This window comes from Fundulus heteroclitus, chromosome 5, assembly GCF_011125445.2.
Source record: "Fundulus heteroclitus isolate FHET01 chromosome 5, MU-UCD_Fhet_4.1, whole genome shotgun sequence".
Lineage (NCBI taxonomy): Eukaryota > Metazoa > Chordata > Actinopteri > Cyprinodontiformes > Fundulidae > Fundulus > Fundulus heteroclitus.
This window is the reverse complement of record NC_046365.1, coordinates 18,962,633-18,990,036: the sequence shown is the minus strand read 5'-3', so window position 1 is coordinate 18,990,036 and position 27,404 is coordinate 18,962,633. Positions and strand designations below refer to the sequence as shown.

Here is a 27,404-nt window from a genome sequence, read left to right as displayed (position 1 = left end):
GACCCTGGTACCGGCCCACGCTGCCAAAGCCACCATAAGCTGCTTCTGTGACCACGGTGTTACGCCGCCTGATTGGCCAGGAATCTGGTCTGACCTGAAGCCCATAAAGAATCCAGGGAGGATTGTCAAGAGGAAGATGAGAGACAGCAGACCCAACAAGGCAGACGACCTGAAGGCTGCTACCAGCGCAACCTGGACTTCCAGTACACCTCAGCAGCACCGCAGGCTGATCGCCTCCGTGCCACGCCGCATGGATGCAGTAAATCATGCATAAGGAGCCCCAACCAAGTATAGAGTCCTTTTTTTTGTTTTATTATTCATTATTAGCCTAAACTAACACTTGAAATATATCACTGTGTGGTGGTTCTATATAATGAGAACCATAATTATTACTGAAATATGTGCCTCTTTTCACATGAGTTTATAATCATGAAAAAGCTCAAATCTAGGTTTTGCATTCATACTAGGGAATGAAAACATGTTTTTTTTTTTATTTCCCACAGTTTATTAGGATTTAATGTTTTACTTTCAAGAATTAACAATGCGTTGAATAATAACAAAAACATGTATCCATCACAGGTGTTCCGGTTTTAAAAATCACGTTTTAAAAAGTGCCTTTTCCATCAACCATCTCTCCTTCCTCTGTGGTGGGCCTCACGCCGCTGTGTCGTAACGTCATAAATGCACCAAACTCTATCCACAAAAAAACATGAGACAGAAAACACTTTACTTAAGATGCAACTTTTCTCATTTCAGCAAAAGTCTATAGAAGCAAAGCTTAAAAAGGTTTTAAAGTCTAAAATGCAATAACTGATATAAGGGGGTTCTTTACAGCCCGCACCACAATAACTGGCCCCACTGGTGAGGATGTGTTAAATGTCTTTAAATAAATTCATCTGTTATCACAGCAGCTGCGAATGAAATAATTACAACTTGTAATTTACATCCATCAAGGAAACGCAATCCCACATTGGGAAATAATTGCTCTTTTATATAATCACCCGACAATTCCTTTAACCTAGCTATAGTTGAATCACTTTTTAAATACACAATTATGATTTCAAGTTGATCCTGTGTTGATGAACATTTTAGGATGTAATACATCATTTTCTGTTTCTATGGGTTATAGATACTACGCGGCCCAGGGGCCCACTTCTCTTAGCCACTCTTCAAAATGGGAAAGACAAGAAAGGGTGTTCAAGTAAAGCGGGCGTGTCGCGGTCCAAAGAGTCCGAACAATAAAAGTTTAAGAAGAGGAACTGACACGATCGAGACCAAATGAGGAGCCAGATTTACTTTTGCCACCACGCAGTGGTGAAGAAGAAGATGAAGAAGAGGGGGCAAAATAAAAACATCAACAGCTCCACCTGTTAGAGACCTGCTGCAAGTTTTTCCATCAGAATCAAGTTTATTGCCAAGTAGGTTTGCACTTTCAAGGAATTTGACTTGGAGTTGATGGTGCAGACAGAATAGTAAATCATGCCGATTAACCAGAACTTTGACCTAACGAAAAACACATCCAGTTTATATTTCAGATGCTGAATTTAAATGATGGGGCTGATGACTATCAAAATAAATATTTTAATTTTATTTATCACATTTATTTCATGATCCCATAGCCAGGCAACCAGCAGCTTTTCACGTAGCAACACTGCCCCCCTGTGGAGGAAATGAGACCCTACACAGGGAGGCACAATGTTTTCCACCTCATCAACAACAACAAAAATCTCTTTGCAATTAAATCAATCACACTTAGCTGGTATAAAGTCAGTCTTTGTAAACTTTTTAAACACATTGACATTATTTAAGCAATAAGCTGCTCCGTGTTTACTACAGTAAACGCCGTACCATTTCCTCCTCCGCTCGTCCTGCTTTTTCTTCAACTCTTCAAGGAGACACCTCTCTCCCTTTCATCCTCTGAAAATCAAATCCAATCATCAAACTATTGCTAAACACGCCGCCATTCTGCTCAGAGTACATAAGTAGATTCAGTAGGAAATAGGAACGAGCGTACCTGATTGGGCCGTGCTCTGGCCGGGGCCCGGTTGTTCTGCGTCCTCTCGGTACGGACCCAGCTGCACAAACAGGGACTTCAGGACTGAAGGCGCTGAAGCGTCTACACCAGAGAGCACAAGACAATTAATGTGTGAATAGTTAATAAGTATTAGTGGGGGGGGGGGGGGATGCAAACTTCAATGCATTTTATTAGGATTTTATGCGACAGACCAACACAAAGTACTGCAGAAGTCCAAAAGGGAAGAAAAATGATGCATGGATCTTCACATTTTCTCACAAATCTGAAAAGTGCGGCATTCGTTTGCATTCTGTCCAGTTTACTGCAACAATGAAGCCGGATTAACTGGTAAAACACATCCAGGCTCGGCCAAAAGTCCAAACCTAAATCTGAGTGAGAAAGAGCGGCAAGACCTGGAAACGGATGTTCTCCGTCCAATCTGAGTGAGCTTGAGCTGAACAAACACCCCAGAAAAAATAAAAAAGGTGGTTCTACAACATGTCATTGGCTGAAATACAGACAGGTGGACTCTAATTTACTCACTAGGCGACTCCTGGGTGTAAATGAACTGGATTCTATTGAAGGACATCAGAGTAAAGGGGGCTGGGGTACAAACACAGGCCACACGTTTCACGAGTTTTGAAAGCCACTAGTGCTTTGTTTCTTCCACTTCCAAACGGCGCAGCAATCTGTGTTGGTCGGTCACATAAATTCCCAAAATAATTCACCGAGGTTTGTTTTAAAAACTGTGAACACATCGAGGAACACATTTAAAGGCTACGGATGTGCGGGTTTTTCCTCTCGTACCTCTCGGGGACGAGACATCAGGCGGACGCCGATTCGTCCGACTTGAAGACGGGTCACGGGGAGAGCCGGACACAGTGCTGCCCGCTGAAGCCGACGGCTGTTTCCTGGCATCCTTTTCAGTGCTGGAGCCCAGCGGGGGTTCACAAGATGTTCGCCTGCAGTGAGAAGCTCTAACCTGGGATGGGAAGAGCCTCCGGTCGGAGTCTCTTGGTTTGGAGTTTGACGCTGCATTCTCAGCCGGCTGTCGCTTACACGGAGGAGCAGCGGCGGCGCCTGCTGCTCGGGTCTCTGAGCGCGGTGGATCGTTGATAAGGGGGGACGCGAAAAGCCTGGAGAAGGAGAAGGATGGAGCTGGCACATCCTCAGACCCCTGAGGTTTCATGGCTGCAGTGAAAGAGTCTGATCCTGCCGTGACACTGTCAGTGAGGGGGGCTGCAAAAAGGCAACTAAACAGTCTTTTCTGGGTTTTATCAAGTCCAGCTGGAAGGTGCCCCAGACTGGCCGTTTCCCTGCAGGGTTTCTGGGAGCCGATGGAAGAGAGATGTTCTAGTGTAGCAGCTTGGACATTAAGGTGTTTCTTTTTGCCGTTTGGGAGGACCTCAGGGACTTGATCTCCTCTCTTATCCCAGGTAGTTCCAGCTTCGACTGGAACAGCCACTCTTCCTTCAGAAACATTTGGCTTCAGCTGGGCTGGATGTTTTGGAGGACCCGCGTATCCTACAGAGACCTGACGGCGTTTAATTCCTGGGAGCGAATGCTTGGCTTCTCTACTTCTGGAAGACGCAGACTTCTCTGGAAGATACGCCGACTCTTGTTTGGTGCAAGTTTTCCGCCCCTCCGACTCCTCCTCAGATGGATGGCAAAGAACAGCTGCAGAGTCAGAGAAGAGGCCGTTTTTTACTTCACGGGACGAGAAGCTCTTTGGCACCGGTTCTTGAGATCCCTTCTCTACAAGGCTGAGATTCGGAGGAGGCTTCTCTTTTCTAAACGGAGGCGCTTTGATTCCCTCAGAAATAACTAGCGGTGCATAAAATACGGTCCGTTCACTCGGCGGATCAGACGTTTGGCCACTAGAGGAAATGTCTGCTGACCTATAGGAGCTGAGGACAGCCTCAACAGAGTAGGGGACGTGGCTCTGGTTTGTGTAAGCGACGTCAGAAGCAGGGCGAGGGTCAGGGACAGACGGAGAATCCTGACCTACAGGAGCTTTAGAGAAACTGGAGAAGGTTCGGGGCAGCTGAGGTCCAAGCAAAGCCTCCACAGAGTAACAAACCGGCTCCGGGTGGTTCTGAGTGTTTAACGAAGAGCTTTGAGGTTGGTCGCCGTCTAATACATCCGGATTCTCATGGGCTTCCTTCTCAGGATCTGTGCTGTTGTAAAAGCGGGGCCTGGAAAACACAAAGAGCCACGAGCTCAGCTTGAATGATGAGCGAACGGAGCTGTGATACAGCCACAAACCAACGCGTTTCATCTTATAGACCATCAGTGCCAGAAAGTGCCGCGAGTTTGTGAAATAGAAAGGAATACATACTTTAATTTTTGATTCTTACAACTAGTTAAAGCCACCATGTTTGACCATGACGATGGTGTCCTGTGGTAGTTTTCCGTCACACAGAGCGCTTTACTAGCTGCCCAGAAAGGTTACATTTCATCTCATCTGACCCGAACACCTTCTATTAAATGTATTTTTTACCCTTTTTCTGATTTCTGACCCGTTTCTGGACACATTCATTAAACGCTGTATCCATGAACTATTTGTTGGTGTTCATGTAATGACTTAAATCCAGAGGTGAATCTATGCGCTACCTCTGAAAACAAGGGAACTATCTGAATCCGCTGCTTTCCTTTGTTCTGTTACCTGAGAGGTTGGGTGAGAAAATCAGGGTTCTGGTTTTCCTCTGCAGGTTTGGTCTCCTCTGCGCTTGCCTGCTGTTCCGACGACTCCTCTTTATTTTTCTCTGCAAGCTCAAGAAGGCATTCTTCCTGTTTCAACACCTACAATGAGAAGACGTCAGTCAGCACAAGGAGACGCACGCTAATGCTCTGAGGTGTTACTTTCTAAACAGCGGCCGCACCAACCTCCTCCAACAGTTTTTCAGTGACGTCGTTAAGCGGCTCATGGGAGAACCTGCAGTTCCCTTCTTGCAAACATTTCCCCTTCGTGTGGAAAAACTTGCACGGAAACGACCGTGCTGCTGAGTAAAGGAAAAGGAACCGGGCCAAGCGCTTTTAAATAGCCATCGGCGCAACAAGCAAAGCAAAAGGATATGATGCATGTACGGGCAGCGCTCCCCTTTCATGCAGAATCCTTGGACGTAAAACTTGCAGGCTTTTTTCAAGATGCCGTTGTAACCTTGAACGTGCTCCAGCTGGCAATTTTCCTCCTGCAACAACAAAACAAATAAAAAGGCAGGTGAGCCATGAAAATCGGATTTTTTTTGGTAACTTGTTCAGTTTTATGGAGCAGACCTTAATGCACTTTCCAAAGAGGTAATGTCGACACAGTAGACGGCCGTCCACCAACAAGCCGTTCTGGTCCTTAAACTCCTGAGTCATGAATACCGGTCTCTCCTAAACAGCACGAGATTAAAGGTGAGCGGAGGGACAGGACACGAGCAGCCACCCTCAGCGTTTGCTCACCTGCTGTTGATAATTTTTCTTCTTCTTGCTGCTCTGATGCAGCTCCTTCCTCACATTACGGTTGTCTGCAGCTCGATGGTTCTGACCGCGGCCGCTCTGCCTGCTGTCGTAGCGGGAGTTGGACTTCTGGCCCATAGAGGAGTGCATGTTCCCAGCGCCCTGCTTCCGACAGGGTTTGCTCCCGGAGGTGAAGCCGTCTTTTGTCTGGAACTGATTACGTCTCTTCTGTAGAAAATAAAAAGAGGACAGCAAATGTGAAGAAAATTTACAAATGAGATTTGACATCAAAATGCTCTTTCCAAGAATGCCCTGACGGGGACTGACAAAAATCATACGAGACAATCGCACTATCACGGTATAAAAGTACACCCTAGTTTACTTTTAGGGTTTTATTATATCAAGATACAATAAAGATGTTCTAGTCTTCAGACAATGGAATAATTTAAATCCAGTTCTTGACTGTACAAAACCAACAGAATCCACCCTGCTGTTAATCATTGACCAAAAACAAAGCTAAAATGAATAAGCTGTGTGTCAAAAACTAAGTACACCCCATGAATCAACAGCCTAAAGAACCAGCTTTAGCAGAAATAAAGCCCCCCCTCACAAGTCACATAATTTTCTGTCTGACTCTATCAGTCTCTCATATCTCTGGGGATTTTCACTCATTCTCTTTCACAACAGGCCTTCATAACTTTCATGACCCATATTGGTCCAAACTTCAGCTGCTGCACCAGATAGCCTCACATTTGATTACTGAATACTTTGGTAGTGACGGGACATCATGGTTGACATATGACTGCAAGCTGCCCAGGTCTTATGGCTGCAAAACCTTCCACCTTCATGCTTAATAGTTGGTAACACGAGTTTGTGCTGATAAACTGGTTTGCATCTGTCCAAAGGACATGGCACCATAGATCTTGTGGTTTAACCAGAAGCAACTTCACAAACCTCAGCTGGCTGCCATACTTGTTTTATTAACTACCTTTATTTCATCAGGGCTGTCCCATTGAGATCACAGGTCTTTTTTTGCAAGGGAGACCTCAACAAGACAGCAGCGACACAACACATAGATCACAGCTTAGTAAAGGATCTAGAAATTACACCCACACATTTGCAAAAACTTGAGATTTCACCAGGGTTTTATATTAATTCAGGGATAATTCAGGATTCAGTTGTGGAGATGCGCTCTTTCAGCAGAATGTTTTCTTCTTGCGATCTTTCCAACAAAGCAAAACTTTTCCAGCCTCTTCTGATTGTCTAGTCATATGTTTTAACATCTACAATGCTAAAACTGGTAAAAAACAAACAATGAAAGCAGGAAACCAGAGGGAGCTCTAGTGTTTTTGTTTTTTTTGTTTATTAATTTTCTCTGAAGGTCCTTTATTTTATTCATTTTAGATAAATACCGGCACAGTTCTGAGTTTCATTCATTAAATACACATTCTCCAAGACAAAAAAAAATAAAGCTTCAGGGTTTAAGGTGGTTTTTATTTGAAAGGGAAGCAGGAAAACAATGTCTCTTTGGATCAGACCCCTAGCTTAGGGTGTACTGCAGCTGTATGCGGTAGGAATGGACTCGTTACGCCTGACGATCTATGCTGGGGTGGTAAAAACCTTCCTAAGATCTCTGCGGTGCCTAAACATGCTGCTACAGAATGCAAATAACCACCTTTAAGGAATGTCTTTTGACTGAAAACATGTAAACAATTAGGGGAATTTAGAAAGATGATAACAGGCCTTTTCCAAAGAACATGGATGGGTAGGCAAATGCCTTATGTGACGTCACCAGAGGGATCACATGGAAGCCTGTTTTTGTTTCATGGGCAGGTACATTTTATCCTACATTGTTGTTATTTTACAACAATATAGCAATAGAAACAGTAAGAAACAATAACTCATTACATGTGTCTTTATAGATGATTAACTACATAGTGGGTTTGACAGAACTCTGGCTAACACCTTTAAAAGTGTAAAGAAAGTATCTCACCTTGTTGGAGGAGCCGCGCTGCTCTCCCTGCGTCTTCCTCTTGCCTCTCGGATCGCTCTCCAGTCTGTTGCTATGAAACACAGAGCATGCGCACTGCTGCAGAAAACAACCACACCACTGCCGCTCCGTTAAACTCTACCACATGATGAAAATCAGTCAAGTCATTTTACCTGGACGTGGCGTAAGACCCGCTGGCGCTCCTCGCGCCTTCACCCATAGCTGACAGTCCAGAGAACAAGTTTGTAAAAGCCATTTTCTCTCCACGTGTGTGAAGATAAACTTCCCGGAAGAGCAGGAGCGGAATGCTGTCAGGCCACCATCAGGCACAATGGTTGGTCCTGGTCGACATGTAAGCATTCATCACCTGTGCACTGCTTTTATAAACCACAAACAAACGTAAAACCAGCGCAGAGACAGCGCATGACATCCCTGCGCGGATGTTTTCTTCTTTATATCAGTTGTGATACTCGGTCCGATGGCGCTTTATCGCCACCTTTTGGCCAGGAGTATTAAATCAGGGAAAACCAATAAAAAACACCTAAAATATTAAAGTTGCAGAGGAATAATATGAATAAAAAAATTCTAGAGGTGATATGTTCTGCAGAAATGCAGCACATAACTTTATTTGTAGTTTGGTTTTATATGATATAGTGAGTTCTCCTTCTGCTCTACAGGAAATGGACTGTGGCCTCTGGAGCAAAGAAAGGTGCCATTAGTAACTGGGCAAGGAGCTGAGTCCCATAAACTGCAATTCAGCTGGTACAAATGGAATAGATCGGCCCTCTTAAAAGACAATTTTAATTAAAACAAAGATGCTTACAAGGTTTTGTCCCTGAGTGAATATATTTTAGATTTTGGATTTGATAAAAATGTAACTTGCTGTCTTAAAAGCCTTTTGTTTTATTTAATTCTGTCAGACATTGTGTAGCCGGACAGTGTCCTGTGTATAAATATGAGGGAGGAAATGGGAAGCTTTAATGAGTTGCAGCTTTTTTTTCATTTATATTAATATGCTTTTGGTATCACTCGTATTTAATTGTCTGTCAGTCCCTACCGGCGCTGCTCTCAAATCATACAGGTATTCATTACCCTGGTAGATGTGTTTTAAGCCAGCTAAGAAGTTTGTTTCAGATAGGAAAAAATTAGACATGCAACTTTAAAAATATTATGAATGAGTCTGGCTGGTCACCTTCAAAATGTTAATATTAAGAAACATTTTGGTCAAATTAAAACATTATTTTAAAGCACATTTTGCCTGGGGTCTACATAACTTTGGTCTCAAGGCCGGACCACATCTAAAAAAAAATCTAATAATTAAATTTTTTCTGTTTTGACAATGGATTTTCTGCGATAGACAGATGACCTGTCCAGGTTGTACCCCGCCTCTCGCCCATTGACAGCTGGAGATAGACACCAGCAACCCCTCACCACCCCACAAGGGATAGACATGTTAGAAAATGGATGGATAGATGGATGGACAATGGATTTCAGCACCAGTCCCGATCAAGGGATGTCTTAGTGGTCAAACACAAAATTGGAAATGAAACAATCTGATTTCTTCTCAGAACCTCTCAGAATCTTATCAGGGTGGAACCATTTTAAGCACGTTTATTATTTTCTACTTCACTGTTGTTGTTTTTTTTTACTAAAATCAATTGAATGAGAAGGTTATAAAATGACATCATCTTGTGTTCTCTCTATTTGGGCTGCCACTGGTGTGAGAGATTAAATCTGAAATGACCTGAAGTGTAATTAATTGAATTAAAACAGTCAGCAGACACACTCATCATCAGCAGGGCTGATAAAAGCCCGGGCATGTTGAAAAGCCGAGATAGGAGGCGGACTTTGTTCTTCCACATGCGAGGCCGGCCTACGTTTGGCTCAAAGTTCAGGTCACGCAGTCGTTTTCAGTATCTCCTCCTGGAAGACCTGACTCCTTTTCGCACTGAGCCGTCTTAGCCGCAGGATGACACGCTCGGCACTTCTCGCTCCCATCCTGGTGGGGCTGTTGATCCTCAGAGCTGCAGGTCAGGAGGCTGGAAACCCAGAATCCACGCCACCTCCACCACCCGGCCAGGGCCCCGATGGTGCCACCCAGGCAGAGGAGGAGAGCGAGGACTGGGGGCTGAACTCCCTCAGAGGCAGCTTTGAGGCGGTCAGCGGCTACTTCGACTCGATGCTGGAGTTCATGGGTGGAAAAGATGGAGTGTGCCAGTATCGCTGCAGACATGGTAAAGCTGACCTGGATTAAATTAAATCACATTAATTTAAGGTTAAAAGAACACGATCGTTTTTGATATTGTATCAGTCAGTGTGCTGCTCAACCTTTAAATATCTAACTTAATGCTGATGGCTTATATGACTTTATTGCTAAAAAAAATGCTGCGAGAAATATTAAACTCGTCCTTTCCGACAGTTTTTAAGAGTAAAAGTAAAAAATCTTTATTTCTGCAAGGTTCATAATCCTGTGATGATCTTACAAGTCCTTCGCACTGCCATGTAGACTAAAGGAGCTGAGATTTCAGCTCTCAAAGACAGGTTCTTATTGATTTTACTTGCAGCATGATCTTCATCTGAGGGTTATCCATCAAAAAAAACTCCATTAGTCCAATTTAGACATTTTAATTACTTTACATATAGCATATATTTTTATGCCATAAATGTATTAAAATGATACATTAATAACAATTTCTTTGTTCTAGAGAATATTTTCCATTGGTATTTATATTTGAAACACTGCCCCCAGGCATCCTAAAGTGAGTTCTCCTTCTGCTCTTGAATGTGTGGGATAGACTCGGGCTTTAAACATTGATCTTTTCCTGTGTTGGCTCTGTTATCTGGGGGAGGGCCTGGAAACGGACTGTGGCCTCGGTGTGGCAGGAGAGAGATTATCCAGCCACTGGGGGATGTGTCAGATTCTTAGATTCTGTCTTTCTATGTGCAAACATGGGTCTATTTTAAACTCACCGGTTTATTACAGTCATGCTGGCTTCTTGCGAAACAGCACCTGCATCTGAAGCGCATCTCTTTTTTCCTCCATTTCTTATTTCAGGTAAAGCGCCTATTCCTCGTCCCAGCTACAAGATGCCTGAGCCCGACGGATGCAGCTCCTACTTCTTTGGCCTTCCTGTTCCAGAGGGGGTAAGCTTTGTTGATCAAAGCTGGTTCCTCGATTAAATAATAGCGATTTAAAAAAAAAATATATCTTGGTTTTAAAATAGGACATAAAGTAACTAGTCTCAATGATCCCACCTTAGCATTGCCAACATGGATTAAACAATGCTCTTCTCAATACATTTTCACATGAATAATATTTATGTAAGGGCATAAATAGACTAACAATAAAGTTGGATTTGGACACAAAATAAAAGCTAATTTCAGGCAAATTTGGAACCCTTTAATAAAAATTTAAGAATTAAAAACACAACTAATGATCAATTCCTCGTGTTTCAGCAATATCTCTGAGACTTTGAGAAAAATCCAACAATCCACGAAAGAAAAATCCCGTATCAGAGAAATATTTGTTTTACCATGTTTTACAATCACTGGCTCCCCTCACAAACCATTAACAATGAACTGAAACAGTTTTAATTTTTTTTTATTTTCTTGTTTAAACTGAGGAGAGTTTCTAGAAACTTGTAATTAGTAAGCTAAGGTTTTCTGGGAAAGCCCATTTCTATTCAGCCACTGCAGGCCGGATGAGGAGACAAATAATAAACAGAGGAGAGCACGAGACAGGACCCAGAGGTCTGGATGGGCTAGAAAAATTTAGTAAAGATGAAGCGATAAAGATCCCTCTTTCCATCTATTCCAAACATGAGTAAGTTTCATTTAATTTTTTTATCATTCGATTCTCAGAAATCCCACTGATGGAGACTCCTAATGTCAAAGGGTGCTGAGCTACATCAATTTCATGATACAATCAAGAGATCATTAAAAAAAATAAGACACTATAAATCAATGATTAGTCATTTAAAACTGAAATTATTGGTTTAAAGCTTTGCAAGAGTTTATTCCATATGGAGGGACGTGACAGGAAGCAGATCTTCCCTACAGCTTTAATAGAAAACAACGTGCTGGTAACGCCTGGCACCAATAATTGGATTTACTCAAAATAAAATCCTGCATTTTTCTACAGCTTTCAGAGCGATGTTGTGTTCCTGCAACGCTCAGTTTATTGTGAGGTGCAATCACAGCCACGTTGTCCTGTGTCCTTGTGTCAGATGGACGTGGGAATCCCTGCGATGACCAAGTGCTGCAATCAGCTGGACATGTGCTACGACACCTGCGGCTCCAACAAGTACCGCTGCGACTCCAAGTTTCGCTGGTGCCTCCACAGCATCTGCTCCGACCTCAAGAAGAGCCTCGGCTTTGTGTCCAAAGTTGAAGGTTGGTGTTCTGCATTTTTTCCTCAGTGTATACCGCAGGTGCTACATGTAGATGAGTAAATTGTATTTACACAATGCCAAGTAGGAGAGGTAACAGCAATGACCTTAAGAGAGGTCCTTGCTGTCCATCAGCCTGGGGCGACTTATAAGGCAATGTCCGAGCAATTTACAGTTCACCATTTTTATAGTGAACAAAATATACATAGTATACAGATAAGCCCAGTTATTCTCATCCCTGGTAGACTTAGAATTATTTTTTATTAACTCTAGAAATTTGACAGAAAATTTGGTAAAAGAGGCATCCTCTAAAAAGATAAAAACTGTAGAAAAGGAGTACATTTTGAAAAAAAAGATTTTTATTTAAAAATGAGAAAAACATGGCTGAAAATCATTTCTAGCCCTCGCTGTTACAGCTATCAAACCCTTCTTGGAATCGCAGACCTGCTTTTTGCACGCTTCAGTCACCTCTGGTAAAGTGCTCCAAGTGTTTGAGGTCGGAAAGGCCTCCTTGCCATCACCCTAATCTTTCAGCTAATCTCCACTGATTCTTTGTTCGACTGAAATCAGGACTATTGTAGCATTACACTCTGTTAATATTAGTGCCAGTCAGAAGGGTTATTAGTAGGGGAAATTAAGATTACTCTAAACTCCCAAGGTTAATTTATTACACCCTAGAACGAGGTCCTTAAGCAGAAGTTTGCCGTTTCCTTCCTTTAAATGGTTGCTCTTGAAGCCGTGGATTCACAGTATGCTTCCATGTCATTCGTTCGCAGATCTAGTAGTTAACAGACGCTCTTATGTCCTGATACCTGTGGCAACCATCACTCATTTCCTGCTTCTTTCACCCCCAGCATGTGAAACTGTGGCTGACACCTTGTTCAACACGGTGTGGACTCTGGGCTGCAGACCCTACATGAACAGCCAGCGGGCAGCATGCTACTGTCCAGGAGAGGAGAAAGATGAACTGTAAATCCACCGCGCATGTTGCTTTTTCAGAAGAGCTGTATGAAAAGCACAGAGTTGCATAACATTGGATGTTTATTTGTCCTTAAGGTGAACGTGACGGCTTGTGTAATTTATTTGAACCTTCTTATCCTTCCTTATTATTCCTAAAATTAGTATACAAAAAAAAAAATAATAATAAAAAAAAAAAGTTAGTATTGTTTTGAGCTCCATGTGGGATGACTTCATTTCAACATAAACTTCTATGGATGTGTTTTCATGTCATAGCTTATCATGTGAATAAGTGTTGAATATGTTTGAAATAAAAATATAAAAGTACAGGCTCATGTTTCATTTCATTTCACAACTGATGCTCAGCATCATTCATTACCTGAAGCCCTCAATAACAAGAGTCTGACAACCTAAATTTAAAGATAGAGTGATGAAAAATGCCAAGTTTTCTTTGAGGACTGCATTTAATTGATTTATTTTTACTGTGTAAACCAGGGATGTCCAAAGTGTGGCCCGGGGGCCATTTGTGGCCCCTGGACTGATTCTGTGCGGCCCCCAATGGAAATTCAAGAAAGGTTTGGCCCACCAGCACATATGGTTGATGCAGACAGCATTTTTTTTTAGCTTTAATTAAAGCAAATTTATTACAGAAAGGTTAAAATCTTTTAATAACCTCACTTTTTACATTCTCTTTAATGTCATAGCAAACTAGACCACATATATTCAGTGACGTTTACGCAAACGCACACTTTAATGCACCTAAACCTGCTTTTATTGTATTAAAATTACCAAAATTACTGCAAGTGTCTTCATAGAAAGACTGACTCAATTTCTATTTTATTGCTGAGCATAGACTCAATTTCTGTCAATTTTTTTTTTCAAATTAAGCACAAAAGAATTTGCTAACTGGACGGCCATATTTCAATAAGGCAACTATGTGAACCCCTTTTAAGTTTTTATTTACGATGATTAACACATCCCTTTCCTAAAGAAAAACTGACTAGTTTGTTTAATGATAATATTCCAAGGGTTAGTAATTTTAGTTTCTTTATTTTATTTTTTTGGCCTTCGATTACTTTTGACTACACAATTTTGACCCCCGCAACCCTGCTCAACACTGGGAAGGAAGGAATGAAGCTCCTTCCAGCGTTTTAAATCTTAACTAGAAAAATCAACCTTCCTGCTGTTTTTCTAATGAAAACAGGAAACTAAAGCAAACTTTATAACTGCAGGTTAACCTGCATAGTCTCTGGAAGCTTGATTTTTTTATTCTGTCTCTCATGTCAAACTGTCTGCATCCAGTGAAAGCTCCCAGAAGTTGACCTGCCGCACCATCTTTCACTAATCTACATATAGCCCGGGGGAGTAGGATGCTAAATATAATCTTTTACCCCTTCCTGTCATTACAGTGTAAAAAAAGTGCTTTGAGTAAATATTCATACACAAAATTATTTAGTGATATTTGGCCACAATACTGCCACATTTTAGGCAAGAGCAACACAAAGTAGTGAAGAACGATCAAGGAAAAATATCAAAATCGTTTACAAAGAAAAAAAAGAAAATCTGAAAAGTGTGGCATGCATATGTATTTGCCGCCGAGTCAATGCATTGCAGGAGAACTCTTGCTGGAGTTACAGCTGCAAATCTTTGGCCAATCCATCCTAGTGCAACTTCAGTCAGCTATCCCCAAGTAAAAAACAAAACTAACAAATACATGCAAAAAGTCCCAGTGGAAAAAAAAAAAACATTAGAAACATACAAAACACAACCTCCGGCCATTTTGCAGAAACCTCCAATGTAGTTTGGGCTGTGTGTTAAGCTAGAAAGAAAAAAAATTCTCTTTATATCGACTCTGACCAGCTTCCCTAAAAAAGAAAAAAAACCAAAACAACAACAACACAGGATTATGCATCCATCGGTTCGCCATGGGTAGCAGTGTGTTCTGAGTGATGGACGGCGTTATACATTTTTGCCACATTTTTTAATGGAGGGCTAAAAAAGATCAACTTTGTCTTTCATGTAACCTTTATATGATGTCTCCCCTTTTCAAAATATTCCCCTTATTGTCCAGCTGTAGAGACAAAGCTGAACAGAGCTCAGTGTTTTATACTGTAGCAGACACTTTTCCTCCGCAGACACACTCCAAACTAGCATAAGAAAAACATCCACAAAACTTAAATCTTAAACCTTTACTGAGAGAGAGACAGAGAGAGAACAGAAGAGAGTCTTACAATCACTCCTGGCTACAAACAGAGGTAAACTACAACAACAGAGCCTTTAAATAAAGGTTAAATGATGAAAATAGCGGTGACAGTAGTAACTAAAGTTAAAACCATTATGTAAACCAGGAAGCGGTTGGGAAATGAAATTCCTCTGAGGGAATAAATTACGTGACAAAGTTAGAGGATGATTCAGCTCGAAGAGGGAGATGTAAAAATGCTTCTCTAAATTTGAATTGCAGGTCAACATGGAGGCGTGTGATCCACAGGAGCTCTCATCAGTCCCTGAAAGAAAAGAGAACAAACGAAAGTCGCATTATACTGTATATAAATGTATATTTCTCTATATAAGAGATCTCCTCGTTACAGCATGGAAAGAATTAATTTTTTTACTTGAATTGAGACCAACTTAACCGGAAGTATTTTTATTTTATGGCTTGCCAGGAAAAACCAGTCAAATGGCAATTGGTAAGCAGGGAGACCAACTCCAGCTCACTCTCCATCACATGTTGAAGTGTCTTCAGCAAAAAAAAAAAAATCCCAGCCCGCCTGCAGGTCAGGGAGTCTTTATAAGTAAAAAAGCGACACATTTACCATCAGCAAAAAGTACAGGATAACACTAGTCTCCCCAACATGCTTAAATATTAGGTATTGAAAAAATAGTGCCATTTAAGAGCTTTTATTAAAAATAACATATTACTAAATGATTTAAATTCATGTCACATGCAAAAAAAAAAAAGAATATGAGAGATTTGAGAATCGCATCCTGAAACCAAATAGGTTGTATCAGCAACACATTAACATTCAATTAAAAGGAAGAATTATAAACGATTGAATTTCATGTGAACTACCGTTTCAAATTCTACAAAGTCATCCGTTAAAGTTAAGAGGAAAACATCAGGGCTGGAGAAATGTGACGAGCAAAACCACAAACTTCCAATGTCTTTTCTTAGCAAAATAGTATCTTAATCATTATGTTGGGATTATCCAACTGAAATAGATACTTTGCTTGATTTATCTCTGAATATTCTGTCAAATCTCACACAGACTTGTGCAACTTAATCTGCCAGAAACTTAAAATACGGCCACAAAGGGTCTAAAGTTGGCGCCAACGATGAGCCACTGCAGTCGAGGCAGAAAACACAGAAGAATCGTCAGCCCTGGAAATGTAATTCGTGGTTACTCACATTAAATGAGCTCAGAATCCAGGGAGTCGGCTGGCTGCCTCACCGTGGCGCTGGGTACCTGCGTCATCAGCCTGGCTTTCCGGTTAAACTCCAAAAGCTGCAAAAAAGATGGCATTTTTATCATCTGGTCGGAACTATTGGTTTTTATTGTGATTCATACTCGTCTCACTAAACAGCCTTTTGACACTAGGTCTTCACCGGAAAATCTAAACTGAATGTTTTAAACCCTAATTTTAAAGTAAGACTTGATAACCAAATACGTCCTACAAGCAAATTGTGAGCTGCCCACTGTGATCCTCCAGTACATTCAGGGCATTATTTTTTTCCCTGACAAAATATATTGTAACACATTACTGGTCTGGTGCTTAGATTTTGGAGGTAGAGAGAGGCGTCCTCAACAGCAATTCATTTGTTTAGGATAGGGTGACCAAACGTCCGTATTTCCCGGGACATGTCCGTATTTCACGTCCTGTCCCGGGCGTCCCGGGTTTTTTTTAGAAAGTGAGGAAATGTCCTGTTTTTTAAATTACCTTCATTGGACCATTAAATTGACAGGCACTAGGGCACTGCGCACAGCGCTGCGTGTGACGTAATACCTGAGCCGCGTCAGTGCGGGCAGCCCTGTTCTTAATCAGAAGAACGATAGCGTGGCTGTCAGTACGCCAACAACATGCTGAAGCGAAAATGTATGTTTACCGACGATTTATAAAAGAGTTTCCCCGCTTTCAGACCGGGTCGAGACAAATGGGAGGCCTTTATTGTGCTATTCATTCATTACAGGAATTGTTAAGCATTTTTTAATAAATAAATTTTGAATAAAATTATCATTTGTTATTGGAGTTATTGCTGTTGACTTTTACTGAAAAGCATTTTTAATAAACCAACTGTAAATATCATGTTATTGTAGGATTACGTAGGCCTATGTTAAGTGAGTGCATGCCACAGACATCTCTATGCATGGGAACAGAGATCCCCCCCGCTCCAAGGTGTCCTGGTTTTCCCAAATGAAACTATGGTCACCCTAGTTTAGGAGTCTAGATGAAAAGAAAGCTAGGAAAAAGGATTTTTATTGACTGTTTTGTTGAGTTTCTGTGGTTCCTCTTACAGATTATAGCTCAAAGATTTGCTAATTCAGACAAAAAAATAAGTCATTAAAAAGCTGCTAAATGCAGCAGCAGAGCTGGGAACCTCTGACCTACGGTGACAGCTACAGGTGCTCTTTATTTAGCGGGTTAGTTTGACGTGCTTATGAAGGAGATTACTGGAAATGTATCACATAGGTAAAAAGCTTACCTTTTCCCTCAAGTTCGCTTTTATTTCCTCTTCAAGCCGCTTTTTGCTCTCTTTTGCCACAGCTTTCTCATCAACTTTAACACCTTGTGAGGATTTGGAAGTATAGTGCTTGTAGAACGGGATTTTTGCCTCCAGAGCAGCCATCTCTGCTGCCTTTGTCTTCGTAGCAACCGTCTCCGCTACCCTTGTCTCCGTAGCAACCGTCTCCGCTACCTTTGTCTCCGTATCAACCGTCACTGACGCTTTTGTCTCCGTAGCAGATGCCTCCGTTGGCTTTGCTGATGAGGGCCTTCTCTCCGTTTTCCTCTGTGAAGACCCCTCCGTCCGCTCTGGCGTTTTAGATTTCCTCTTTTTGCGGCTCCGCTGCTTTGTGTAAGATTCAGATCTCGTCACGCTGCTTTCAGAAGATGGTTTGGTGTCGATGACCTTAAGGCAACTAGGAGCAGAGCGGTCCCAGCCCTGGCCTTCGCTCACAGACAGGTCTGGATTCACAAAGGAACAGAGATCCTGAAAGGAGAGCTGCTCGGGATGGAGGGAGTGCGGGTTGAGAGAACTAAGAGCCCTGTGGCTTTGATTTGCAGCGAATGGCCAGTTGGCGCCTACAGCACCACTGTAGGCGTTGTAGTAATTTATATACTGGGCATACTGGTACAAACTGTAATCAGCATATGAGGACGACGAAGGGTAGGGAGAAGGAAAAGCTTGTTCGTTTCTGTAACTGGACCTCGGTTCTTTCCTGGTGTCGGTCCTGCTTTGCCGCCTCGCTCCGTCTCTGCCTCGGTCGCGAGAACGTCGGCGGGCCTCTCTGCTGCGAGAGCGCCGCCGACGACGCGAGGGGGTCCGACTACGGCTCCTGGAGGAGGACCTAGAGGAAGAAGAGGAGGATGAAGAGGAGGAAGAGGAGGAGGACGAAGAGCGCCTGGATCTGCTGTGTTTCTCGCGGGAGAGCTTCGGCGGACTCTCCTGCTCCCTCCTGCTTTCGCTCGGCGGCCCGTCTTCGTCCTTCTTTCCGTACAGCCTCTCCAGGGTGCGATCCGTTATTTTTCTCAACTCGTCCACCTCCAGCTTCAAACCCAAGCTTTTCAGAATGTTCTGTAGTTCTTTCTGCTTTTCATCCACCTTCAGGGTCTCGTCCTCCTCTTTCTTCTTCTTCTCTTCGAGGGGCGGCTCTGATTGGCTGCTGGAGTCCAAACCGCTCTTTCTCTTGGCTCTCTTTAGCTCCTCGCCTTCAGGTAGGGACGGCTCTCGATTAGCGGAGTTGGTCTTTGATCTCACGCCGCTGATCCCACTGGAGCCTGGCGCCGGTGATCCAGTGTCGGACTTCTGGCTTTCACTTTTGGGCTCCTCTTTCGAACGAGGAGGAGGGGTTTTTGGACGACATTTTTCATCATTGCTGACAATCTTGCTGAGCTTGTTGATGTCCACTCCGCTGTTGAGCAGACTGAGGAAGCGATCGAAACCCTTGTTAGCGCAGCTCTCACTTGTGAAAGTGTCTCTGACGCCGCCATCCCGCTTGGTCCTGACGCCGTTGTTCTCGCGCTCAGAACCTCCGTCCGCGCTGCTCTCGGGCTCAGCACCTTTGCTGACACCCGTCTCGCGTTCAGGACTTCTGCCGACAGCGTTTTCAAGCTCAGGCAGTCTGCTTGCTCTGCTCTCCCGCTCCGAAACTCTGCTCTTGCCTTCGTGTCGTCTGTTCATGGTGGTCTCAGAGCCTCGGTCAGCGCTGCTTTCACGCTCAGCAACTTTGCCTTTGCCTTCAGAACCTCTGCTGAGGGCGCTTTGATGGTCAGAACCTCTGCTGACGCCTTTGTCGCTGTCGGAACGTCTGTCTGCTTTGCTCTTGCCGCTGCTCTTTTCCTCAGAACCTCTGTCAACACCGTTCTTGTCCCTGGAGCCCTTGCTAGCGCTGCCTTCCTTCTTTACGGCAGGACGGTCGCTCTGGTTGGGAGGGGCTAGCGGGTCATCGGAGATCTGAAGAACGTCAGACACACAAAAGTTCAAATATAAATTTAATCTGGAAAGACGGTTGTAATGTCTTGATCTCAAAGCTCCCTTAAAACAAGGATATCATAGACAGGAAACATTTCTACTGAGTTCGTGAAAGTTGCCTTTGCCCCAAAAAAGAAAACGGTAACACGTTTAAGTTCAGCATCAGTACGTCTCAGAAGAACATTGGGCGCAGCAAAAGAGGCAGTGGAGACAAGAGTTGATCTTACGTATCTGATTTTTTCAAATGCGACCTGTGTCTGTACGGCCGGGTCGCATTTATACGACCTGTACGTCACCGATACTCGACAAACGTCACTATTCTGCGTCCTGCTATGCAGAAGCGGGAAAAAAGACGACACCCATAGTGGACTACAATGAGGAGAGCAGTCAATGGAGGGAAAGCTCTGGTTAGAAAAGAAATTAATGACCGCAAAAAGCGCGCCAGCATTATAATCCATGTTTACTTCCGCAAACACTGAGGACGCTTGCTACGTGTGACGTCATCGCGTCCTCGAGTGCGCATGCGGGACACTTAGGTTGAACGCATTAAGTTCACACAGGAGATCACATACAAGTCGCATATATTTGGAAATGTGAACGACCACGCAAAAAAAATCCGATTTCACAAAAAAATCGGAATTGAGCATTAAGACCTGCATTGTGAACGTAGCCATAGTAGGCGGCCACTCATTCTATTCATCCCAACGGTTCACTGCAGAGATGTATTGATCTAATCGATCGACTAACAATTTATTTAATAAGCGGACATTTAAAAAAAAATAAAAAATAGTTTTCTCTTGTATCGAGAAGGTCTTTCCATAACATGGAGGACTAGTTTGATTACAGTATGCAGAATTTTAAAAGAGGCACATTGTTATGTTTTAACAGTTTATTCTGCCACCTGTATTAAATACTGATAATAATTTGTGGTTTAGTCACACATAATTAAACTTAAGACATATTTAGAAAATATAACAGAACAGCCCTGAGTGGCAGCTCTTTACAGGCAGGTTCATGCACGCGCGGCCAGCCCGGCTACGTAAACAAGAGACTGGAGAACAACACAGAGAGACGGTGTGATGTCAGACCACTACTCCTAAAGATTCCACATGCTGTATGTCTTACAAAAAAAGGAGGCAGTGTGCGCCGCAAATTATACTTTTTTTTCCTCATATAATTGTGCACTTTATGTGGAAGACGGGTGTAAAGAAAGTCAGTTGCATGTACCATGGTCTTCAGGTCTATGGCGGCTCCCTTGTTGAGCAAGCTGAGAAAGCGCTCATATCCCTTGTTAGCGGTGCTCTCCTCCTTTGCAGGGGTAGTAATGCTGCGGTCAGGAGGCTGCAGAGGGACTACAGGAACCTGCAAAACATCACACACTCATCAGCATCAATAAACCACCAGCTTAAACCAAAATACAGGCACAAGGGGCAACTAAATGGAAATAAACATCGGTTGTTAATATCGGCCCAATTTGACTTAGCGAACCGATACCGATATCATCAAAAAATGACTAACATTGGCCGATACCGATGTCAATGCCGATAAATCATGCATCCCTAGAACCAGAGTGGTTCTAGTCTGAATAAAGCCAGATGAATATAAAAGCATTTCATGATCAGATTCATTGACCGTGCGCCCATATAAACGTTACAATCCGATTCTTTTTTTTGTTTTTTTTTTTAAATCAGAATACATTTCAATCAGATCGTAAAAATTTTGTGCATGTAAAAAGTAGCAAATGAGTCAAGGTAAAGAATAGTCCAAGCATGTTCACCCTGAAAGCAAGCTAAAGGACTCATTAGTCACAGAGTACGTTATTGCCCCCCGTGTAGCTAAAAAATAATAAACTTGTGAAGATACATAGGATTATGTTGGCCTTTCAAATCTTTAATTCGGACAATTGTCCAATAAATGTCAAGCTTAAAATTTAAATGAATCAGTTATCACAAAAGGTGTGCTTAAAAGAACCAAAAGCAGATGAATTATAGGACTGAACTAGCAACTAGTCACGTTGCTGGACAAGACAGAGTAAATTCTGTTTAAATGACAATTACCATCTAAGCTGCGGTCAAACAGAAGAAGAAAAAAAAAAAGAAGAAAAAAAAAATATGAGAGTGTACCGTGTCCTTCAAGTTAGGAGCTGCCGCTCCTTTGTTGAGCTTTGCAGGGGAAGTGATGCTGCGGTCAGGAGGCGGCGGAGAGACATCAGGAACCTGGGAAACATCACCAATTCATCAGTTCCATTAGAAATGTAAGATTAACAAACCCTACTCGCCGTTTAAATCCTTGTGCTAAATATTATCTGCTACCTCCCTACCTGGAGATCATGTGCTATATTACTTTTATTTATTTAAACACTATACATAGATATTAAGTATTGAGAGGAAAGTGTACGGGACGTACCTTGGTGTTCAGGTTGGGAGCTGCTCCTTTGTTGAGCACGCTTAGTAAGCGCTCATATCCCTTATTTGAGGGGCTCTCCTGCTTTTTAGGGGAAGTATTGATGTGATCCGGAGGGAGCGGGGGGACTTCAGGAACCTGTGGATAGTCATCCACACCATTAAAACAGTACTTAAACTGGCACCCTCTTTTGCTCTTTTTAGCAACACGGTTCCTTTTATTAGTGTCACTTATTTCCACATTTAAGGTGCTGCAACTTTTACAATGAGACAGTATATCAGTGTGCTGTCAAGTTTATTTGGTCAGTAAAACCTGTTGAAAAACAAAATTATTCTGTTTTAATAACTATTGCATTTTAACATGGGACTACGATAACCTACGATAAGAAAAAGCAGTGTTCAAATTATTTGGAAATCAGCTATTTAAACCAACCTGCCACCAAATAAAAAGCCCCCCCGCTCCTTGTTATATCACGAATTAACTGAGATTAAAACACTTTATTTCTAGAAAACTGAGGTTAGATTTTTGGAAAAATATTCTGCGGAATGAAAAGATAAAAGGAATGGAATATGCGTCTCATGTTTAATCTGACCCAAAAACTAACAGCATGTCAGAAACAGACCATCATACTGACTGACATGGTGACAGTAGGGAGGTTTTATTCATGAAGTTTGCTTTATAACACAAAATCCTGCAGGAGAATGTCCAGCCATCAGTACAGGAGCTGAGGCCCAATCGCACTCTGGTTACGGAGTAAAAGAAAAAAATATACAAACAGGAAAATCTTCCAAAGTGGCGCAATGGCAACATTTCTGCAGAAAAGACTCGGTCAAAATTCCTCAGCAATGAAGTAAACGACCCAGTTGTCGCCAACTCTTGCTGCCAGCGGTGGCACAAATGGTTATTAGGTTTAGGGGGGAATTACTTTTTAAGATAACGCCAGGTTGGTTTGGATAGCGTTCTTCCCTCAATGAATGAAATCATCTTTTGAAAACAGTTTAGGTATTTTCTCAAGTTATCTTCATTTAGTATTAAAATCAGTTTGATAATCTGACACATTTAAGCGTAACAAAAAAGCAAAAACAGAAAAAAAAAAAAAAACTTTCGGGGGCAAAGACTTTTTGACAGCGAGGTAAATGAAATACAGCAGGATGTACCTTCGCGTTCAAGTAGGGGGCCGCTGCTGCCGCTTTCTTCAGAGCGCTGAGTAAGCGCTCGTATCCCTTGTTGTTTTGGCTCTCCTCCTGCTTTGCAGGTGAAGTAACGCTGGGATCAGGAGGAGGCAGAGGCACACCTGGAACCTGAGAAACATCAAGACACTCGTCAATACCTGTAAAACAGCCATTTGAAAAACTATGTTCACCGTTTCAGCCTAAACCCAGCTTTTAAGAACAGTTAATGAGGCAAATCAGCCGAGCTCAGGTTGAGGCGTCTGGAAAGCCAGAGAAAATACGCCAGAGACTCAAAACAACGTTCGACGATCTCATAATTTTCTCCTTTGACAAATCGAAAATAAATTGTGCTAAAATTTCCCTCCACTTTGAACAATGCAGCAGCACCACTAGCAGTGGTCATGTTGGTCTTACAAAGAGCGAAGAATGAAAGAAGAAATATTTACACATCAAGCCTCAAACTGGGGGTTTGGGTTAGTTATAACCTTTTAGTTCATAAGTCAAGTTTACACACATTTAATCAGATAATGCTTTTCTATTTTGTCTACGTAATTCCTAATGATTGTGTAAGGTGCTAATGATGATATTCATTGTTACATTGATTTTATTCACTTATTTTTGATTGATTTGATTGAAATGTACATTTTAACATCTAACATCTATGCGTCTACCAGATATACCATGTTTTTCAGGTTGATGTCGGCTCCTCTGTTGAGCACATTGATGAAGCGCTCGAAGCCCTTGGCGGCGCTGCTCTCCTCTTTTACTGGTGAAGTAACACTCCTGGCGGTGGGACGTGGAGGAATGTCAGGAACCTGTCAAACATGTACATATTTGTACATATTACACATTAAAACAGTCGCGCTGGGAAAAACGCTGCACATTATGGTAATTCTAGCATCTTCTTTTATAATATTCTACCAGAACAAGCTTTTATGGGGAACATTACATCATAATATGGCACTACCATAGGACAGATGGAAAACAAAAATAAATGTGGCACATTCTGAAAATACACCAAAGCCCTTGCTGGACTGTCAGTTTTTGAATAACAAAAAAACAATAATACATCAAGTAGATATGCCTCAATTTTGGATGTAAAGCAATACTCACGTGTGTTCAGTATTAATGAAAAAAACAAAAACAAACCTCCTCTTTGTGGGGCGGTAAAACGCAGGGGTCCATAAGTCTGTGCGCTCTTAACATCCTCACTCTGAGCTTCAGTGGATGGTGCTGCTGCTTCACTTCGTCTTTTCTCACGGTAACAGATCTTGCTCTCAGTTTAGATGATTTAACCTGAGTTAGGACAGAATGCAGACAAAATGTTGTGTATACCTTTATGTTTACCTTAGCTGCCAATTCCTAACCTTTCAATTGACGATAAAATACTGTTAAAATGTTCTTTTTAAAAAAAATGGCAGAATGATCAAACAACCTCAAAGAAAAAAAAATCATGAATTATACATATTCTCTAATGTAAGCAGGGTAAAAATATCGACATACATTCACCTTACCAATGTTTGGATGAATGTCCATTAGCAAGCTGCACTTCAACCATATGGTCTCTTTTTTTTTTAAAGACAAAAAATGATCCTCGCAGTTAATGTCAGGGCTTCTGCTTGGCTTTTCCAGAAGCCTAATGCTAGCCTAATTTATCCATTTCCAGAACCAGCCCAATGTTTGTTTTATATCACAATAGCGTCAAATTCTCCCCATTAGATTTTTACAGTAAGCTAATTTCTCCATTGTTCCGGGCATTAGCCAATCTAACGTGCAATGTTAAATCTTTTTAATGATGCAAAACAAAACTAACAGTTGCAATCGATAATAACCAATTACTGAAAATGTGTAGACCATAGCTTTGTAAAGTCTGAAATCTTCCAAACCACCTTGGTAAGTGTAATATATTGTATATACTTGAACGTGTAAATCAATTTCGACCCTGTTAGGAATAGAGAATATAGATAATACACTGAAACTTGTTCATGTGGGGTTTCCCTTTAAAAATCATCACAGTAATACATTATATATTACTTACACCCAGGTAGGACAGCTCAAAATTTAAAATGAAGGCCAAAATGAACAACAACTTATCAGTGTTTACCCAGAGCTGAGTATAGCATGTGTCCCTGATATCTTCATTACCTTGGAGAAAAAGCTGAATGAGCGCTGCTGCAATATCGCTGTCACTCTGCCTCTAAGCGTTTCAGGATCGCAAGGATCCAACTCATCGGGATCATCTGTCTCAGATGGATTTCTGATCAGTTCAATTGCTTTGAAGGCGAGGTTTGCTTTCTTTTGTTGAATCTGCTCATGTAACAACAGAAGCTCTCGCTTCTTTCTTGCCAACTCAGGATCGTCGTCCTCCGAGTTTATTGGGTCTCCATCGGGGTGGGGAAAGTTCTGGGGTGGAGGGCTGGGTTGCCTCCAGCCTACACCCACGCCGTGAGGCTGAACAGCAGCGTGCACAGGGCGTGTTTCCCAGTCACCGGCACCCACTGGGACCCTCTCGATCCTGCTGCTGGCAACCCTCTGGTGATCAGGTTGCAGGTGTGTCTGCAGTCTTTCAACAGGGTACCCCCAGACATGTGGATTCATTGTGCTCCCTTTCAGTTTTAGAGACTCTAAGGAGGTGAAAAAAAAATGCACACACACGTTAAAGAGGGTACAGAAATCCCGATCCTATATGTAAACGGTCAAAATAGGACAAATTCGCTTTAGCTAGCGACACCATACAACTAAAATGGAGGTGTCAACATTTAAAAGTCAAACATTATGGTGCCGCGTTTGACTGAAACCTACTTAAAGTATCAACAACTGTAGTTTCTGATTCAAATATGAGCAAAGGAACAGCGTAAATTAAAAAAACTGTGTAAAGAAAGCTTAGCATCGCAGCTACCATGTTTACCTTGTTCTGTTGGAAAATCGTCATCTGCGACAGCATCGGCAGGCAGTTTTTAATGACCCAAGAGATGAGACTTTAAAAGTGTTATGACAATAGGGAGGGTAAGCGAGATCTAAAGCTCCGCAGGACAAAACCAAAATAAATCCTCCATTAACTGCCCCCGGAAAGCAAAGGGGAAGATAGTTTTAGTCGTTAAAATGGTCAGAATGCGTCCAACAGCGCCACCTGTGTCCTGGAGGACTACCGCTGCAAATAAAATAATAAAACAAAACAAAATTAAGAAATAGATTTAAATTTAAAACACTGGTTTTCTATATATATATATATATATATATATATATATATATATATATATATATATATATATATATATATATATATATTTGTTTTTTAATCAGGAAGAAAAAACAATCAGATACTACAGGGTGTGAAAATTAAATTTACAACCAAGATAAACCCATGATGCATAGTAACTCCAAAAATGTGTTGTAACAAATGAAGAGCGAAATGTACTTTAAAATCCCCACTTACTTGTCATATTAGAGAATAAAAATATCCAAATCTACATGGAATGACTGGTTTATGACATCACAGTAGTTTGGGGCTTTTTAAAGACCAAATGTCAATCCAAATAAAATGTATTGTTGAGATTACCTTTCAGGACAGCACAATATACAATTATTTCAGACTATCACCACCAGAGGCGATTCAACATGCTTTGTAAGCAGGCCATGAAACGAAACAGAATTTAAATATTGCATAGATAAAACAATTGTACTGAAATAGGATGCACATTTTGTAGCAACAAAGGGAACAATGTATAAACAATTGTCAAGTGGGTGTATATCTACAAGGGTTTCTTGTTATAAGTAATATTGTACGAATCAGGCATTCTTATTCTGGACCAGCGCTAAGATTCTAGCAGAAGGTCCTTCAAATCCTGTAAATTGTAAGCAGGGCCTAAATGGACTTCGCAATCTAACAATTGAACTTGTGCTCCTGAACCAAACTTGTCATACCATATTAAGCTAATGAAAGAGGTCAAGGGCAGTCGAAAAGGAATGCTGTTGCCACAAAAGGGTTTACACTAATTGCAACTCTACTTAACAGGAACATCCACATGGAACGCAGGGCCCAAAGCACAGTGCCTCCACTGCCTTTTTCCCCATAGTGGATCATGATGGCATGTATTGCACAGGTATGCAAGGCAAACACATCTGGCCATCTATGGGATTTAAAGGAAAAAGGAAATGTTGACCAAATGTTAGCACTTACTAGCTAATAAAACCCACACATAAACAAGTTTATCACCTGTCAGTGGTGATAATTGGATAGAAATAGCCTTCATTGTCCCAGCAGAGTGAAAAGTAAATATAAGCATGCAGATACACACAATAATAATACTAATGCATTTTATTTGAAAAGCACCAAGGACACTGTACA

At 41.8% G+C, this 27,404-nt stretch overlaps 3 protein-coding genes across 6 annotated transcripts; 1 reads left to right on the top strand and 2 right to left on the bottom strand.

Annotated features, from left to right (window-relative positions):
- Nucleotides 1-405: 405 nt before the first annotated feature.
- LOC105940176 lies at nt 406-7,922 on the bottom strand. Of its 4 annotated transcripts, XM_036137097.1 has the most exons (12): nt 7,622-7,922; nt 7,452-7,521; nt 5,462-5,683; nt 5,291-5,392; nt 5,091-5,205; nt 4,901-5,010; nt 4,680-4,816; nt 3,995-4,209; nt 2,822-3,961; nt 2,015-2,131; nt 1,849-1,917; nt 406-693 (listed from the first exon to the last, which is right to left on the bottom strand). In XM_036137097.1, the coding sequence occupies exons 1-11, from the start codon at nt 7,702-7,704 to the stop codon at nt 1,880-1,882; spliced, it is 2,349 nt and encodes a 782-aa protein (XP_035992990.1). In that variant the 5' UTR covers nt 7,705-7,922; the 3' UTR covers nt 406-693; nt 1,849-1,879. The 4 variants fall into 4 exon arrangements, with proteins under 4 accessions (XP_035992990.1, XP_035992988.1, XP_012738105.3 ...); XM_036137095.1 differs by having other exon boundaries at nt 2,822-4,209; nt 4,901-5,009; nt 5,090-5,205; nt 7,622-7,921; XM_012882651.3 differs by having other exon boundaries at nt 2,015-2,116; nt 2,822-4,209; nt 7,622-7,920.
- Nucleotides 7,923-9,349: 1,427 nt separating this feature from the next.
- LOC105940148 (group XIIB secretory phospholipase A2-like protein) lies at nt 9,350-13,122 on the top strand. The gene is made up of 4 exons (XM_012882616.3): nt 9,350-9,682; nt 10,504-10,592; nt 11,675-11,840; nt 12,691-13,122. The coding sequence occupies exons 1-4, from the start codon at nt 9,418-9,420 to the stop codon at nt 12,807-12,809; spliced, it is 639 nt and encodes a 212-aa protein (XP_012738070.2). The 5' UTR covers nt 9,350-9,417; the 3' UTR covers nt 12,810-13,122.
- A 1,106-nt stretch (nt 13,123-14,228) lies between these two features.
- LOC105940160 (serine/arginine repetitive matrix protein 2) lies at nt 14,229-26,225 on the bottom strand. Its single transcript, XM_012882624.3, has 11 exons — nt 25,965-26,225; nt 25,202-25,680; nt 24,206-24,352; nt 23,737-23,871; nt 23,042-23,185; nt 21,888-22,022; nt 21,605-21,697; nt 20,709-20,843; nt 17,493-19,463; nt 16,200-16,296; nt 14,229-15,297 (listed from the first exon to the last, which is right to left on the bottom strand). The coding sequence occupies exons 2-10, from the start codon at nt 25,652-25,654 to the stop codon at nt 16,201-16,203; spliced, it is 3,309 nt and encodes a 1,102-aa protein (XP_012738078.2). The 5' UTR covers nt 25,655-25,680; nt 25,965-26,225; the 3' UTR covers nt 14,229-15,297; nt 16,200.
- Between the last annotated feature and the right edge of the window lie 1,179 nt (nt 26,226-27,404).

Bases quoted from the DNA above. Each gene is read 5' to 3' on its own strand.
- LOC105940176 (XM_036137095.1), bottom strand. From the start codon at position 7,704: ATGGCTTTTACAAACTTGTTCTCTGGACTGTCAGCTATGGGTGAAGGC. The intron at 4,817-4,900 runs GTTGGTGCGGCC...TTCTCATTGTAG, and splicing joins CTGAAAAACTGTTGGAGGAG to GTGTTGAAACAGGAAGAATG. The intron at 1,918-2,014 runs GTACGCTCGTTC...TTTGATTTTCAG, and splicing joins CCAGAGCACGGCCCAATCAG to AGGATGAAAGGGAGAGAGGT.
- LOC105940148 (XM_012882616.3), top strand. From the start codon at position 9,418: ATGACACGCTCGGCACTTCTCGCTCCCATCCTGGTGGGGCTGTTGATC. The intron at 10,593-11,674 runs GTAAGCTTTGTT...TCCTTGTGTCAG, and splicing joins GCCTTCCTGTTCCAGAGGGG to ATGGACGTGGGAATCCCTGC. The intron at 11,841-12,690 runs GTTGGTGTTCTG...TTTCACCCCCAG, and splicing joins CTTTGTGTCCAAAGTTGAAG to CATGTGAAACTGTGGCTGAC.
- LOC105940160 (XM_012882624.3), bottom strand. From the start codon at position 25,654: ATGAATCCACATGTCTGGGGGTACCCTGTTGAAAGACTGCAGACACAC. The intron at 24,353-25,201 runs GTAATGAAGATA...GTCCTAACTCAG, and splicing joins CATTCAGCTTTTTCTCCAAG to GTTAAATCATCTAAACTGAG. The intron at 23,186-23,736 runs GTATATCTGGTA...GATGTTTCTCAG, and splicing joins ACATCAACCTGAAAAACATG to GTTCCAGGTGTGCCTCTGCC.